Here is a 17,837-nt window from a genome sequence, read left to right on the forward strand (position 1 = left end):
CACTTATTGATTGAAAGCGCTTGTGAGTCTTTATACCCAACTTGACATCATTTTTCTGTTTGTAAGTATGTCGGTATCTACCACAATAATTTTGGAATGCTGCATCCAATACATTTCAAACTTCCAGGGAATGTTCTACGCATCAAGGAACAGATTATTGATTTGGGGAAAATTGGAAAACCAAGAGAGGGGAAATGGGAGGCAGATGGAGCCCCAGCCATCTTTTTAGCACAGCCACATCTTCAAACACCTCTGCAATGGTGTATAGACCAAACAAGTGTTTGACTGGACCCACTAATGCCTTCCAGCATAACAACATCCCATCTCAACTCTGCTTATCCTCCTAATAGTTTAACGTGTTGACACCCTGAATGATTTATCATCCAGAGAGAAAGAAGAATAATGGTGAAGGGATGGTGAAAAGGGGGTCTGCATACAGCTCCTGGAACATGGCAGAGAATAGGGGACAGGGGAATGGGACACACAGAATCCCTGGTGTCGGTGGGGGAAGTTGGGGGACCCTAGTATTGGGTGAGGGAGAAATGGGCATACAGATCTTCTAGCGTGGGGGGGAAGCGGGGGAATGGGTGGCAGTCAGAGCCCCTGGCATGGGAGGGGAAGAGGAAGTGGGAGTAAGGGGTAAGGTAGGTTCATATACAGCCCCTGCGATGGGGAAGATTGGGAAACCTGGTGGTGGGGTGGGGAAAGGAGGAAATAGGGGTATACACAGATCCCTATCATGGATCGAAGAGTGGGAGGCTCTGGAATGGGGGAAGGGAAGCCACACAGAGCCCCTGTCAAGGAGCAGGAATTTGGGAACTGGGGAGATGGGAGACAAGGCACACAGAACTCCTGGAGAGGGGAGAGTGGGGGATCCTGGAATGGTGGAACTCAGGTTGCAGGGGAGTTTGGGGAAATCTGGTGTGGGGGAAGAGGAGCCTCACAGAGTCCCTGAAAAGGAAAGGAATGGAAGGGAAATGGGAATGTGTTGCACACGGAACCACTGGTATGGGGGGAGAGAAGGAGGGGCCTGGGTATGGAAGGAGGAGGGAAGGGGGGGTACAGCCCATACCAAGGGCAGACTATGGAGGAACTGTGGAGGGCTGCAATAAATATCAGCTTACACACGCTATGAAGTGTGTGTGACCCCCTAGTTATAACAATATCTAAAATTTTCCCTAAGTAGCTCAGAGTGAACTACAGCCACTCTAAGAAAACGAGTCCAAATGGCTTCTGCTGAACTTTTCGGGAAACACGGCGGTAAGCTCAATCAGTGAGTCAGAAGCAATAGCATGTGACTTCAGCCATGTGACTAATCTCACCATTGACCAACACTGACATTTTTGAAGAGAAGTCCAGGCCACCACCAGAACCATGGCAGCAGATGCCAAACACGCAGAGAGCTGGACTTGGCAGACTGTATTCGCACTGTACAGAGACTGCAGCTGGGGCGGGTTGGATTCTGACCCAGTCTGTTGCCAGTCAAGGTGACTGTTACTGATAAAAGGAGTGTTTGCCCTGAGCGTCATTTTGGTGTGATTCCTGCCTCCTCAAAGGCAGTAGGAGGGGTCTCCAAGCCAAGACATGGGGGGATGGGGGCCGGAGCCTGCAACCTATTACTAGCCAGGGAAGCGCAAACTTGACACACAATTTCAACCCACTGTAATGGGAGCTCTGCAAAATAGGAGCGAGGATACACTTGTAAGGGATATAAACCCTCATTCATGGCACAAGACAACCACTAAGTGTGTAAACCTAGGAAGAAACTTCCCCTATGAGATTCCATCATGGTCCATTATGGGGTAGTACATGTTCTTCTGTGGGTGACACCCAGCTCTATGCCACCTTTACATCAAACCATCTCATGGCTTTCTGAATACCTGGCTGAAATCAGCATATACATGGTAAGCAGCCTGCTCTGCTGGTAGGCAGTTGGAAGTGCTTCAAAGAGCATGTCTTCTCATCCCCCACTACTGAGGGTATCTGGCTTCAGACGGTTAAGTTAGTTTGAAGCCTTTTGTGCTCCTCAGTGTTACTGGATGCCCAAATAGCTGTGGTGGTAAAGCCACCTAGCTCCACCTGTGACTGGCCAGAAGACCGTGCCCCATCTTATGAGCCACAGTACTGGTGTACATGACCTCCACAATTGATTACTGCAACTTATTTTAGCTAAGAAGGAAGCAACACATTCTGGAAATGCTCTAGTTGGTACAAAACAACATCCAGTCTCCTCAGCAACATGAGTCACTGTGAATACACCACCCTGGTGCTCTCCTCTCTGCAATGGCTTCCCCTTGAGTCCCATTGGAGGTCTCTGACCTCAGAGCCTCCCATGGAACTGACCCATGTCACTGAGAGATTGCCTGGGAACACAGCCGTTGTTGGAGGCCAACCCAGGGAGAGGCAATCATAAAACTGTCAGCCAAAAATGGGAGGCTCCTGAGTGGAGGACATAGAGCTTACACAGGACCCAGACTGTGATATGCACTCCCCTTACAGCAAGAATGGCCAGGGACCTCTCCACTCTCTCATTTCTCCAACATAGCCCTCCTTCAGTAAACTCTTCAGATAAATGCTCTCACACACAAACGCCACCCACGCACCAGCACACACAAATAGAAAAAGGCAAACAAATAAAAACAAAGAAACAGGCAGACAAATAAAAACAAACAAAAACAGCCTTTACACTAATCAAGCTATTTCTTCTATGGGCTTGGAAGACAGAAAATTGCTGTTATTGTCATTTCTATTTTAATTCTTGTAAGGCACTCAGACCCGAATGTGATGGGGGCCAGACAGAAAAACAGGGAGAGTGTCCTTAGGCAAGTCATTCCACAACTTTCTCTGTCTCCGTTTCCTCATCTGAAAGGGGGCTAATACTAGTGACCTACCCCAGAGGAGCGTTCTGAGGCTTATTTCATTATGAGACTTGGCCAATTTCAGTTGAAGTCAGTGGAAGTTTTGCCAGCAAGTTCCATGCCAGGGCTCTGTCTCAGTCTGAATAATTCTGGACAATTTCAGCCAAAACAGTTCAGACATTTTCGAGAACAAGGCTAGGGGAAAAACATGATTTTATAATGTGAACAAAATTCTGGTGACCAATTCTGGTGACCATTTCTTTGGAAAGCTCTAATGCCCCCATGCTTTTGAGGAGATACTTGCAATTTGGCAGGTAGATGGCCTTGGTGTCAAGAATGTGCCTTTTGCCTTCCCTGTGACAAACTGCCCAAATTGGGCCAACTTATGAGCCTTTGAAAAATAGCAGTTCACACAAACTCAGCCGAGACTTCCTTAACCCTAGCTAAAATCTTTGAAGATTCTGCCATCACTGAACATGTTTGAGAATCTCCCAGCTCCTAGTACTGACCAGTCTGCACATGTGCCATCCCCACAGAGCAAGTGAGCATACAGCTCCATTCCCAAACAGCTCCTAATTGTGACAAAATCGCTCATGCACTATCCCCACCAAGTGACAGGACATGCTCCAAGCCAGAGCTACCAGAATGGGGGGGACTCAGGAGGACTTTCCCTGTAATGATTGCTCCCAGATGCTCCAGGCCAGGGTAGGACAGGGCACTAGAACTGAGAGCAGGGGGCCTGACTATTCTTTTGTCTCAATGACACCCCCCATTGCTGACACCCAGGAAGCATGGAGCAGAAAGCCATCTGATTCAAAGACATAGGGGAAAAGAGCCAGACCTAGGGCCAATAGTCTGGGAGGCAAAGACTAGGACTGGAGGTTGGCAAGAGACAGAGCCTGGGACTGCGGGGACAAGGAGACTAGGTCGGGGAGCTGGGGATGGAAATGGCACAGGGAGACAGCTGGCCAGTGGGTCAGGAGGAAATTGAGATTGGAGGCGGATCTGAGGGGGGAAGACAGGGAATAGCAGGGCAAGGAGGAGACTGGGACTGGGAGCCAGTGGGGCAGGGGGAAGAAGGTGTGGAAAGGGGAGACAGATCTGACACAAAGTTGGAGGATGAGGGGAGAACTGTGACTGGCTGGGCAAAGAAACTGGGATAAGTAGTTGGGGATGGCAAGGACAGTGAGACGGAATGAGAAGCCCAGGAAGAGAGGCTAGGACTGGAAGCCATTGGGATGGGAAACATGGGTATGGACGATGACTGGCGACAAGAGGGTGGGAGACAGAGAAAGAGACAGATCAGGGAGTGGGAGAGGGAGCTAGGACTGGCTGGACAAGGGTACTGGGGACAAGGAGCCAGGAGTAGGGGGAGAACTGGATATGCTGAGAAGGAGACTGGGAGTAGGAGTATGGGGGAGACTAGGAATGGGACAGACTGAGACAGGGAATCAGACAGGGACAAGGATCAGAAGCCTGAGTAGTGGAGACTGGCAATGACTAACATGGGCAGTGGGTATAATAGTCCAGGGGAGGCTAAGCCTCCCTTAATCCAGGCCGTAGCCCTGTCCATGCTGTTCCCCGAGGCCCCACCCTCACTCTCTCTCTTCCCTGAAGTCAGCGGGGGCTCAGCTTGGGCCAGTGATCTGGCCAGCTTTGAGCTCAAGCTGGCCAGTGACTGGGGGTGGTTTGGATCAGCCCATGGCTCAGGCCAGTGCTCCGGCTGACCAGCAGCCCGGGACAGTTTGGGGCAGGCCTCCTCCGGCCATGGGAGGGCTCGGGGCTCCAGAGGGCAAGGGGGAAAGGGGTGGGGCCTCAGGAGGAAGGGGCAGGGCTGGTGAGCTAGTCTCCCCAAAGAGGAGGTTCACCCACCGCCCATGGTAGGAGAGGAGAATGGAACTGTGAGAAGGAGCTAGTGGTGGATGGGAAAGGGACAGGGCAGAAGGGGTCAAACTTGGGGAGAATGGGAAGAAGAGTTTGTGCCTACTAGAACAGGCTCCCCTCCAGAGTCTGGAATTGAACCCAAGATCCACGAGTCTCATATTCCTCTAATGTCAGCAAATAGCTATGAAACCCACTTTGAAACTGTCCCATCCCCCTCTAGTGCTAGCCCTACTACTGCTATCAGTTTCTCCATTAGCTCAAGTGGCAGACGTTTGTGTGGAGTAATTAATAAAATAAAATAAAAAAAATTGAAGTCTGCATTTTTCTAGGCAGAACTTCCTAAAAGTTAGTTTGACTTGTTTTTGCACTGCCTCTGCACTTCTGGGTTCTGACCAAACCAGAAGCCCTGAGTTACATGTTACATGCTCCTCTCACAAGGTTTTCTGGCTAGGCCTCCAGTCTAAAGCACAAGAAATCGTATAAGAAAGTGCATCCTCTTTGTGATACCCAGCCCAGTTTTAGAGAACCATATGGTTCAGGAAGATCTGAAGACTATGTCTACACTTTTTGAGGGGGGTTTTCTGATCCCAAACTCCTTGAATCTTTTTGGGCTCAACTGTTGCTAACGTACAATTCCCTTCATTTCCTCATCTGCATACTCTGGTCCAGTGGCACAAAAATGGGGAGATCCTTTTTGCCATATATCTAGTTCTAACATATAAAATGGAATTTCCTCTCTTATTTATCCAAATTCAACCTTTGATGGCTGCCTTTTGGGCACAATGCATGTTCTGCTTATTCCCTCAGGATTCTCTTTAACTTTTCACCTCTTCTTTTGTTCTGGGGGTCAATGGGGCAGGTTGTTTTTCCTAGTCACTCTTTCTTTTATGTTCTTTCAGTTAATTGGGGATCATTTTCTTCTAGTTGTTAATCTGGCTGCCCTGTGTCTATAAGGGGATGCTCTTTTATCAGACCCTATGGTTCTGGTTGAGCCAGTTGCTTCTTCATTTAGATCAGTGGTCTCAAACTGGGGCCGCCGCCTGTTCAGGGAAAGCCCCTGGCGGGCTGGGCCGGTTTGTTTACCTGCCGCGTCCGCAAGTTCAGCTGATCGCGGCTCCACTGGCCGCGGTTCTCCGCTCCAGGCCAATGGGGGCTGCAGGAAGCGGCGCGGGCCGAGGAATGTGCTGGCCGCCCGTCCCGCAGCCCCCATTGGCCTGGAGTGGCGAACCGCGGCCAGTGGAGCCGCGATCAGCCGAACCTGCGGACGCGGCAGGTAAACAAACCGGCCCAGCCCTCCAGGGGCTTTCCCTGAACAAGCGGCAGCCCTAGTTTGAGAACCACTGATTTAGATCTTGTTATAGATTTATTATGGTGCCTTGAAAGGACTTGCCTCCACCAAACATCATCCTCCGCCTTGGACATCTGTTCTCAGAGTCTCAAGCTGGTATGCAGCCTTGGGGTTCTTCTAGACTCCCCACCACCAAGCTATGGCTGTTCAAAATGTCCTCTTCCACCTTTGGCTGGCCTAGAGATTGCCCCATCCCATCAGATTCCAACTTGGCTACTGTGACCCATGCATTTGTAACCTATGGCTTGACCATTGCAGTGCAATGAAATAGGAAGGAAAATGCTGACCCTGAAAAAGCTCCAGTTGGTTCAGAATGCAGAGGGCCATCTACTGAACAAAACGAGCTGCCAAGAGCACTTCATTCCAGAGCTCCACTCTGCATTGTCGCCTTATTGAATACAAAGGCATGTTCAGTGTTACAGCACAGCTATTCAAAGTCCTGCCCCGGACTGGTCTGAGCTACCTATGTCAGCACCTCTCAGTCTGTGAATATGATCTCCCATAAGAGTCATGTTTATCGGGGACAAAGGAACAGTCATTCTCACCAGCGAAACTAACAAGTGCAGAAAAACAGAGCTTTCTCCGACACTGACCACAACTGTGGAACTCGCTTCTGCAAGAGATCAAAATAACCACTAATCAGACAACCATCAGAGCAAAATGTAAAGCTCATTTCTTTAGGCCCCTCTTTCCAGCAATAAAATAATAAAAGGAAAATGACATAAATGCATCATTCAAAAAGAATTTACTCCTTAAGAGGGAGTTGGAGGAATGGAAGAGCAAGTGAGAAGAACAGAAATCCTGGGCCTAATTCTCTGCTGTCAGCTCAGAATGGTAATGTTTCATGCCCCATTGCACTGGTGTAAATGACTCCAGGTGGTGCAGGGCAATGGACAACGAGCCCCTCCCCTCCCTCATCCACGTATTTATAGCATTGAGAATATGTAAGGGGCCTGGAGCATGCAATAAATGGATTAGATTTCATCAGACAGAGTGAGGGATAGATGCTTATTGATAAGGACCTTGTTAAGTATTTGAATAAAAGAAATTCTAAATAATTCTGGAGACAACTGATTACTAACGATAGGCCCAAACCACAAAGTACAGGGGATCTTGATCCTAGCATTTTGGTTTAAACCTATTATGGAGGGGTAAGGATAAAGCCAGCTGCAGAATTTGGTCTGGATCCAATAACCCCCCAAATTCCAGGGGTATTCAGAGCAGGAGTGGGGTTGACTCAAACCCTATTAACTCTATTAATTACCAGACTTGTGCCTCAAGAGAAAGGCAGCTCCTATAGAGAGGACGGTTCAATATTGTGAGACGTGCCGACTTTCTATAAATAGAGATGTACAGCGATTATCACTGGAATTAATTCAAGGAAATTCAGAAGTAGATGAGTAATGAAAGGGGCTGACATTTATTGGTTATAATTTGAAAGGAGATAAGCATCTCCTCACTTCCCTTTCTAGGAATCTAGCCCAATGAACCCTAGAGGGGGAGGATAGACTCAAGAGAACCCCTCTCAGGCCAACAAGAGAGTAAGAGAGCTGTCTGCAACCACCACAATGAGATGAGTAGTGGAGGTGGCCCAGGCAGATTTGGCAGGAAAATGAGCGGGGGGGGTAGGGTGACCAGATGTCCCGATTTTATAGGGACAGTCCTGATTTTTGGGTCTTTTTCTTATATAGGCTCCTATTACCCCCCACCCCCATCCTGATTTTTCACATTTGCTGTCTGGTCACCCTAGGGGGGGGGGGAGGGGTTAGTTATTGCTCTGCATCACACACCCTGGCCTGCCATAGGACTGCTTCAAAATATTTGTCCTCCCCTCCCCTCTCCCCCCCCAGCACAGGGATAATGCCAGCGGGAGCCTGCAGATATTGCCCATACCAACATCAGGGATATACTGGGGGGAAACTGCAGTTACTACCCCTCTATCATCATGGGAAACTGCTAAGACATTTTGGGGTTGGAGAGGCTATCACTCTGCCTGGCAGCAGGAATATATAGACGTGGAGGGGTAACTCGCATAGTGTGGCACTCTGTCCCCCTTGAGAGGTGACTGTTTCCAATTGCTTCTATAGGCACCCATGCAAAAAGACACCTTGAGGCCTGTAAAAGCAACTGGAAACAAGGCGGAGAAGCCATCTGAGCTGCCTCTTCTCTGGGCTGTTGATGTAAAGTGGGGGACAAGAGAAAATAGAAGTTGCCATCAGTGACCAGAGCTGTCCTTAGGATAGGAATGTCCCAGGGAATACTGGAGAAGGAAAGCAGAATAGAGGAAGACTAGGCATGTGCAAAAGAGAGGACCACATGACAGGGAAGTATGCGCACAAGTTGGGGAGGAGGACTTAGCATCTGGGAAGCACGTGCAAGAGAGCAGGGGGAGAGCAAGGAGCAGAGCAGATGGAAAGAGGAGATGAAATGACGAACAGAAGGAGACAGTGTGATTTAACTTCATTTAAAAAGGACAAACTCCTTGGTGCACTACGAGAAGCTAAAAATACATCACTACTTTCTTAATGTTGTTTTTCCATGCAAGCAATTGCTGTAGGTTGCTACATGGCTGTTGCTTGATCACAGATGGGAAGGGAGGTGGTTGGTATGACAGCAAATAGAAGGAAAATCTCCATGATGCCAATGCTCTGTTAAGGTGTGGTCCACACTAAGAACAAGTCTGATAAACCTTGAATTAAGAGGGCAATAGATGGGTTGTGTCAGGCAACCCAAGCAGGTGATAAACATTTTAGGGCTCCACAAATGATCTAAAATGGAGAATAGAACCCTTTGCCTATTAACAGCACCTTCCATTTAAGGATCTCAGAAAACTTTACAAATGTTAACTAATTTAGTCTCCGAAGCCTTCTCTGAGGTAGGAAAGCATTATCCCTGTCTCTCAGAGAGATACTGACAGGCAAATAGCCTGCCCAGGCTCAAGTCAAACAGCAGAGCTGAGAATTGAATCCAGTTCCCTTGATGGCTATTTCGGTACATTAACCACTGAGCTCTACACTTATCAGCATGAGCCCGCAGGAGTCCTGAGAGTGCACATGATCTCCCAGGATGTCCAGGAGGACTCCTGGGGTAAAACATGAAATGAATGTGGATGGGTTTCAGGATCAGAGTTTAGACGATAGCTGGTAAAGGGGGTTGGATGTTGGATTCCTTTAAATTTAATCCCACAATATGCCTCAGTTTCCAAATCCTTCTTCACAGTACTCCAATAAAACCCCATTCCATTCTGACAGAGATGACACAGCACACTCCACAGACCTTCCCTACTGTGGCTTCAGGACAATGGAACCAGTTGCCAGACTCAGCAGGTCCAGTATCCTCTATGCTGAGCTGTGGGCTACAGCTGCTTCATTAGAATATGCACACCCGGACTTCACCGCTCAGAGGTGCCCAAGTGTGTACGGTCTGACAAATATCCCCCGGGGAGGATACTTAACCTCACAGAAAAGGGAAGAACCAGGCAACGCACTCCCAGGTATTGCTGAGCACGGAGTAAACAAGCTCTACTGCAGAGGTGGCGGCGGCAGCAGCCTGGACCTATGACCAGATCCATCACCCATTCTGAAGTCCAGGTAAGGTGGAGATAAATCCCAGAGGGATGCAGGAGAAGCAAGAAGTACGTAAAGTGCAGGGAGTCACTGGGCGGAGGGGACAGTGGTAGAGTTAAAGAGGGATACAATGTGGAGGAAAGCATGGACTAAGTGACTGCTGGTCAAGTTATGCACACCCAGCCAGCACGGTGCAGGCTGAGGCTTCAGGTTACATACACTCTCTAAGTTTGGGAACAGAATAACCATTAGTTTATACACCATTTCAGCATGGGAAAGGCAAAGTCCTCAGGCTCTGAATGCAGACATGCCAAACCACAAAAAAAATGCAGAAATTGGGCTTGGTTTTGGCTTAATTGGCCTGTGAGTTGCTTGTTGGCTAGTTTTTGGCTTGTAGCTTGTTGCTTCTTTTTTTTGATTGGCTCCCAGCAATCAGGGGCGGGGGGGGGGGAAGAGTCAGGGGTGCACAGCAGGCCCACCACAGTCCCTGACAGCACGCCGGGGGAATCTAGTCACATAGAGTGTTGGGGTTCTTAGGGATTGGCTTGTTTTGGCCTTGTTTTGAAATGTGATTAGCTTGATTTTTAGCTTACTGTGAAAGTCGGGGTGCTTATTTACCAAGTGAAAGTTGGCAACTGTGTCTACATGGTCTCTTAGCCTGAAATGCACTCCGCCCTTACGTAATAAAAGAATCAGTCAGCATGGGGCTGGCAGAGCCCTCAGGTTACAAACAACCTCACAATATAGGGCCGGCAGAGCCTACAAGTTATACACACTGTTGCAATATGGGACAGTCGGAGCCTACAGGTTGCAGCTGTGGCCGGCTGGGAAACCCCTCTGCATGGGGTATCTCAGGGTGATGTAACGGCATGGCTGGGGGAAAGATAGCATGGTTGAAATGCCTCCATAGTTTGACTATTTCCAGGTCCTTGGATCCATGGACAGCTGTGCAATTAGAGCAGCCCTGAGGTTACTCTAATAAGATGGTATAAAACCACATTTAACCTGCCTCCTTGGGTTCTCTTCTGAGCACAGCTCAGCCAAAACCACCATGTTTTACACATCATGTTCCGCAGACCCTCACTCAGAAAGGACTCCAGTTGCACACGTGCGCTCAGTGTGAGACAGAGGCAGCCATGCGGGTGTAACCTACACACACTACACCCTGTCAGGGTGATGCAGATATTGCCCTCAGGTTATTCACATCTTCTCATTATAGGACAGGCACCGCCATCGGGTTCTGAGGCTGAAGGAGCTCACAAATGATTTCAACCCTTTCAGCATGAGGCAGAAAGAGCCCTCAGTTATATACACCCTCTCAGTATGAGAGAGCAGGAGTCCTCAGGCTGAACACACCCTCTCAACCTCAGACAAGGAGGTGACATGGCTCCTATGGACCTCTGTGAATATGGGGGATGACTGGATGCTCATTCCTCTGTTATGGTCTTTATGCACCTGTGAGTGGTGACAGGAAACTTAGACTGGCAGTTAGACTGGTGTCTCTCCCACTAAGCATTATGGTTGTATTTTCCCCTCTGGAAGCACTGCCTGCAATTAATTCCCCAAGGGAGCTCACATGTGCCATCCAGAGTGGTTACGTTACGTGATTTAGGAGAAATCCATTTCTCTTACAGTAGGGAGCTCACTGAAGGCAGCAGAGGATGAGGTGGGGAAGAGTGGGATGGGTATTACTGTGGAGACTTTCATTTCAGAAGAAATCCCCACAGACACTATCCAAGGAAGGAAAATAGGAGCCATAAGAACTTTAAGCAACGAACCTCACATGCAGAAATCAGTTACCAGAAGAAACAAGAGCCAGAACCTCAGCTGGGATAAATCAGCATCTCTCCTTTGAAGTCAGTGGCTCTAAACAATTGACATCAACTGGCAGCCTGGCTCAGAAGCTTTTTTAAGAAGGAAAAAGACTTCTCTTCCTGTGCTAGCATTTAAAGGCACAAACACGCCTTGCAAGTTTTGCAGCATCTGCATCATGCGGCATAATTAAGTTATTCTAAATGAGGTCTGAGACATTTTAATATCCTGAAGCAATAAAATCTCAGGTTGATGTTCGTTCCTCCCTCTCCTTCTCTCTCTCTGTGTCTTTTTCCCTCTCCCTCTTCACCTCTGTGGCTCCCAGTGTGAGAAGACACCGAGCTGGTTGGCTGTAATTGCTGGAACAGTCCCCTAACGCTTGCTTCCTCTTCAATTGCATTAAACTGCATCTTTATAGATACAGCCCTGTTTATTCATGCTGCTCATGTGGAAGAGGAAAGAAATGCAGACTCTCTCTGCCTCCTCCTCCTCCTGCCTTTCATTTCATGGGTGTGGCAGGGTTCAAACCTTTGCAGTCTCTCACAGGCACAAGTGTGATGAACAGAGGACAGTACTGGAGGGAAAGCCATAAAACACGGCTGGCGATGAATGAAAATCATTTCACCCACAAGTGGGAAACCGGCTTGTGAGTTATCATTTAATCATTCATGCAATCTAGCACTGAGCACTTGCCCCGATAATGTCCATCCATTCTAGTGTAGGTATACGGAATGCTTATCTATCTATTTATCTGTGCATGTTATGCTATCAAGAGATACAGTAGATAGCACAGTATATTTCCAAATAGTTAGTATTAAATAAACTTTAGGGCAAATATCAAAGGTTCTTCAACCCAGTCTCTCATTTTGCATCTATTTAGCTCCAGATTTTATGGGTATAAATTTGCAGGTGCAATCAGTTGGTACAGATGATAGAATTTAGACATCTAGGTCTCTCATTTGCAGGTGCAGTCAGTCAGCTACTTAGTTCTTTTCCACTATCATCTCCACCCACAAATATATATGTATATGTGCACACACTTTCTCTAGAGGTGTGTGTATATACACACCCACCCTTGTAATTATATATATATATGAATTTAAAGAGATTTCTCTGACTCCGTATTTGTAATTTCAGCACTTTGCTCTTTTTCAATCAGAAAGGCAGGATGATGCGAGCTTCCCCAGAAAAATGCCCTGAAAGAGGAAAGCTGTCTTTATTTTGGAAGGAAGCTCCTGTTTCCTTATGAAGAACCTGATCTGATTTCTTTCCATTTGCAAAAGGTTGGGGCAGGGAGAGAGGAAAGCAGGCTGAAAACCAAGGTCTTTTTTTCCCACTCCAAATTAAAGCTTCTTTTGGGTTATCATCAGCTCTGCTTTCCAAAGTTTTACATCGTCAATGTAGCAATTTTGTGTGTGTGAATATGTATGAATGCATGCATGGGCGTAGGAGTATGAATGGGTGTGTCTGGCTGTGTGTGGACGTGTGTGGTTGTATTGGGGCTGGATGTGTGTGTGTGTGACTGTATGAGGGGGATGAAGGGGTGTGTCTGGGTGGGTGACTGAATTTAGGGGTGTGTGTATATGCCTGATCTAGTAATCTGTGTGTCATAAGTTTATAAATATTTTGTAATAATAATAAAAAAGACAGACAGGAATAACATATATAGATTTAGAGACTGGGTAAAACTGGGTATTAACCATGTGTGCTAAAGCCCAGCCTATTAAAGTATGGCGAAAAATACCCCCTGTGGCTCTTCCCAGCTTATTGCCTCCAAAAAAACCCCAGAGACTGCTATTTTATTTTAAAATTTGCTGTGCCTCTCCACCCACTGCCCTGTCATTCTGCTTCTCCGTCTGCCTTCCTCCTCCTCCTCCTCTCTTTTCATCCCACATTGGCCGACTAAACGTGCTCTGCTGGCTGGTTGCAACGTGTTCCCCCTCCCACCCTTCTCCAGGTTTTAGTGACTGTATCATTAATTGCAGAGCATCTGAAACCTGCATAGGGAAAAATATATAAGGCTGGGTCTCTTTCTATCCCATTCACCTGCCCCTTTCAGTTATTCTACAGTATGACTCCTTGGCTTGGGAGCACACATATTGAGGCACAGAAATGCACCTTAACCTTCATTGTAATTATATACAGTATTCTACAGTAATTATCCAAATCTCTAAAGCTTCCAGCAGTGTGTTGGGCTATTACTGTAGAGTATTGCAGTAATAGACACTGTAAGGTATATATAATGGAGGTGTCAGTTGCCGCTCTGTAGTTATAAGACTGAGACAAGATTTACACTTAAAGCAGGAATCCCACCTCTTTGTTATTATCCCGATGGAGAAAGTTGTCATAATACCTTTGAAATGCACCAAGGGCCAAATCCTGTCCTGACTACATTGGTGCAAATCTGGAGTAGTTCCAACTGAAGTCAAAGGAGTTAAACTGAGGTAACTGAGAGCAGATTTTGGCTTTCAAGTGAACAGTTTGAAATGGAAGGGATGTGTGGGGGAATGAGCTAGCTAGCTTTTTTTATTTCATTATTTTTGGCTTGTCATGTTTTATTGTTGAAAATTAGCTGGCTCCTCACCCCTCTTGCCACCCTCATCAAGGAAAGCCATGTGGTACCAGTAGAGAGAATGAACTGGTTTCCAACAGGTTCGTACCGTTCGTCTCTCTCATCCCATCGGAGCTCAGAGCTAATAGAGGCGTGGTCCTCTGTCTCTTTACCAGCTGGTGCACAGTTGTCTAACTGGTCGTACTAAGAAAGGGATTGCAAAGAGGGCTGGGTTTTTTCCCCCTGACTTCATGGCCAATTACTTTTGCTATTAATTAATTGTTCTTGATATTATTAACACCAAAAAAAGGAAAGAAAGAAATTACCAGTTTATTTTTGTTCACACTATTTTAACGAAATGCACCTGTCTCCCTTGCCATCTCAAAGCACATGCACATAAAGCAGCTTTCATCTCTCAGAGCAAAGAGCAACAGAGAGCCGGCATCCTGATCCTGGATCACGGTTCACCGAGTATCTTTTTATTTATTTATTTTTGTGGCAAAAGCTGAAGAATTACTTCCCCCATCTTTTGAGGTAGAGCCACTTCTCATCACATTTCCCTCCTCCCCCTTCCACATCCACACCCTCAGAATCAGAGACAGAAAACCCTATGTAATGCATCTGCCCACAGTTAAAAAAAAAAGGGAGGGGGATCCTTGTTTCTCCCCAAACATGAAGATAGGCCACCCTCTCCCCACATCACCAGCACTAGAAAGACAAACAGTCATCAGGAAGGGTGTGAAAAGAGCCTTCAATTGCAAGATGCTAAAGAATTGCAAAGAAGACATCTGCTTAGAAGCAGTTAAAAATTCCTCCCCCCGCCCCTTATACACATACACACACATCCAATAGCCTGGGAATTTCTCCACAGAAAGAAGTATAAAATTGTCAGCTCTACCTGTTTTGTTCTTCTCATACAGCACAGCATGATTGTATTGTCCCCTTCCTTCCTTCTTCTTCCTTCCTTCTCCTCTCTCCTTTTTCCTCCTCTCTCTCTTATCTCTCCCCCCCCCACCCTCTCCACTCCCTCCCTCCCTCTCTCTCTCTCTCTCTCTCACACACACACACACCAGGGCAGTTAGCTGCAACTGTAAGGTCCACAGCTATTGCTCATCACACATGCACAAGCTGGCTGTCTCTCTCTCTCCCCCTCCCTCCCTCCCTCTCTCTCTCTCTCTCTCTCTCTGTATCTTTCCCAGAATTGTTCACTAGCTCTCAATGACTAGTCACCTCCCCACCCCACCCCCCACTACAATCCAGGCAGCCACCCCCTCCCAGTCCCCTGCCAGCCTCATGAATATTTAAACATCTCCAATCTGGACCCAATTACCCAACGACTTTCCCACTGTACTGAGACTAGCAGGAAAGGGAACATTATAGATTGTTGAGGGGGTGGGGTGAGGTGTGTCTGTGGGGGCTTGGGAACGGGAAGTGGGTGAGGGCTTACATTTTTCTGCCACTCTTTTTCCGCATTCTCACTGTAGTAGTTAAAGCAGAGAGCACAGGGCCCCAGCCAAGAGAGGATTTGTATGTTAAGAAAGCTAGTGGGGTTATTTCCATGGCATTTCATGCACAGGTGACATGCTGTAGGTGGGAGCTGTGGTAGGTGAGGAATAACAATAAATGTATGAATGTCTGTGGATCTTCTCCGTTCCCCCTCACATGCATAGTCACAAACAGATATGCACATACACACGGGAAGATATGCACATATACCTACACACATTCCCCAGATGGAAATGTCCTATAGAATATAATGGAACATAACTTTTCTATAGGATTCTGTGGCATTTAATAGAAAATTATATTCCTGCCCCAGAGTTATATAGGGTGGTTTTAGAAGCAACCTATAGAAAGGCTGTTGTTCTCTATTGTCTTTCTCTATTGATTTTTAAAATAATTTCTGTAGAATCCCATTGATTTTTTTTCTTTATTAATTTCTATAAAACTTGCCATAAGGGATACCGGCACAACCACACGCACACAAACACTAACATACACACACATGCGCCCAAATACACACGTATCAGATGCTATAACATTGTGCTTTCTCAGAATTTATAGCAGAGTGACTATGTCTAATAATATGGAAAAGAGAATCTAGGCAATGCATGGATTTCAGCCAAAATATGACAGTGATGAATACACTAGAAAGGAAAAGATAGATATAATCTAGCTAACAAAATTAGGATTAAGCCTCCTTTTTTTACTAAGAGCCAGATTCTGAGCTCTGTTACACCAGTGTAAATCAGCGAGTAACATCGCTGAACTCTTCTTCTGAACTACTACATTGACGGTAAATCAGCCTAAGAGCAGAATGTAGCCCCAAGTAATTATTAAGACTTTTACGTTTTAAATATATGTAATATGTGGTTACTGGAATATCCTCAGAGCAGAGTCCCTCATAGTCATATTCAGTTGCTATGACATCACTGTACTTCCCAGTAGGACTTTTTTGGAAAAAGGAAAGTAAATAGAAAGGCTTTCAAACATAATCTATCTATCTATGTCTATGTATGTAATTTAGGGGAACTTCCTTGTGTGGTACAGCAGGTACAGTGTTAGGTCTGGGTTTGTGATCTGGGAGGGGGGAATATAGCATGATAATGAAATTCACAGACAATACTGAAGTGGGAAGAGTTGCAAACACCAGCCGACACAGAGGAACAGTACGTAGAGACCAAAGGGTTAAATAACAAAATGAGATTCAGCTTGGAAAAATGCATCCAGGGGAAAAGAATCCAAAATATGTATAATTAAGAGAAGTAAGAAACCTGAGATGTGGTGCTGCAGAAAATGACCAAGGGTTGATAGAGGGTATCAAATTAGATATAGGTTTGCACTATGGCTGCACATGCCAAAGACATCACATCCTGGAGAAGAAAAGGAATAGGGTAACATTTTCAAAAGTGCCTACGTGACTTAGGAGTCAAAGTCCCACAATTGTCATAGGGCCAGATTTTTTTAAGGTATTTAGACACCTAATCTCTATTGGGGTTGGAATAACTTTAAAAATCTGAAGTCTCATTAAAATCAGCATGGCTTAGGCTCCTAAGTCCCTTAGGCACATCTGAACATTTTTACCTTTAGGGCACATAGGAACCAAAGTTATTGGGCTCTCTACAGGAGTGACTGGATAACATTTAAGTGCCTGAGAGGTACAGAAGGTCAGCCTAGATGATCTAATGGTCCCTTCTGGCCTTAAACTCTATGAATCTATTCTGATAAAATGGAGGGAGTTTACAAAGAGGAACAAAAATTGGGGGTGGGGGCTGGTAGTATGGGGTGGGTGATGAAGAAAGATTAAAAAAGCTAAATCTGTGAAGCTTGACTAAATGACAGGGAAGGGGGTGGCGGAGCATGATAAAGACATAAAGCCCAAGGAGGGAATTATTCAATGTGATGCCTAACTCACTGTTCAGTGTGTGTTACATCTCCCCCACTAAGTAGTCCACAGAGTACATGAGTCTACTACATCTAGTAGCTACCCAGAGTTACTCCTTTAAACGAAGTGGAAGAGTCTCATGCTTTTAGCCTTAGAGGGCCTTGGTTCAATCCCACCAGCGATGACACCAACTGGTTGTTGTTACATGGTACACTGGGCTATAACTAGGAGAAATGAGAGGAAACCAAGAAAAGGGAAATTGAGGCTGAATAGGAGGAAAGATGTCCTGATAGTGAGGTGTATTAGGCTGTGGAATAGTCCTCCCCCCCCCCCCCCGGAGCACTGCTTTACCGCGTTATATCTGAATTTGTATTATATCGGGTCGCGTTATATCAAGGTAGCGGTGTATTATGGACATATGTGGTAGCCTTTC

The 17,837-nt window shown here is 46.5% G+C and overlaps 1 protein-coding gene across 3 annotated transcripts in view; it reads right to left on the reverse strand.

Moving 5' to 3' along the window:
* Window positions 1-15,207, reverse strand: part of GAP43 (growth associated protein 43) — a 78,501-nt gene extending 63,294 nt beyond the window's left edge. For 2 of the 3 annotated variants that reach the window (XR_010593847.1, XR_010593849.1), the window contains exon 1: window positions 14,918-15,205. Coding sequence is in view for 1 of the 3 variants with exons in the window: in XM_005304786.5 (XP_005304843.1) it covers window positions 14,918-14,947 (30 nt within the window). In the remaining 2 variants the exon portion in view is untranslated. Of the gene's footprint in view, window positions 1-14,917 lie in introns of all 3 variants that reach the window. The other variant, XM_005304786.5, reaches the window with a different exon arrangement.
* Window positions 15,208-17,837: the final 2,630 nt, after the last annotated feature.

The sequence above is a fragment of the Chrysemys picta genome, chromosome 1 (assembly GCF_011386835.1).
Source record: "Chrysemys picta bellii isolate R12L10 chromosome 1, ASM1138683v2, whole genome shotgun sequence".
Taxonomy (NCBI): Eukaryota; Metazoa; Chordata; order Testudines; family Emydidae; genus Chrysemys; species Chrysemys picta.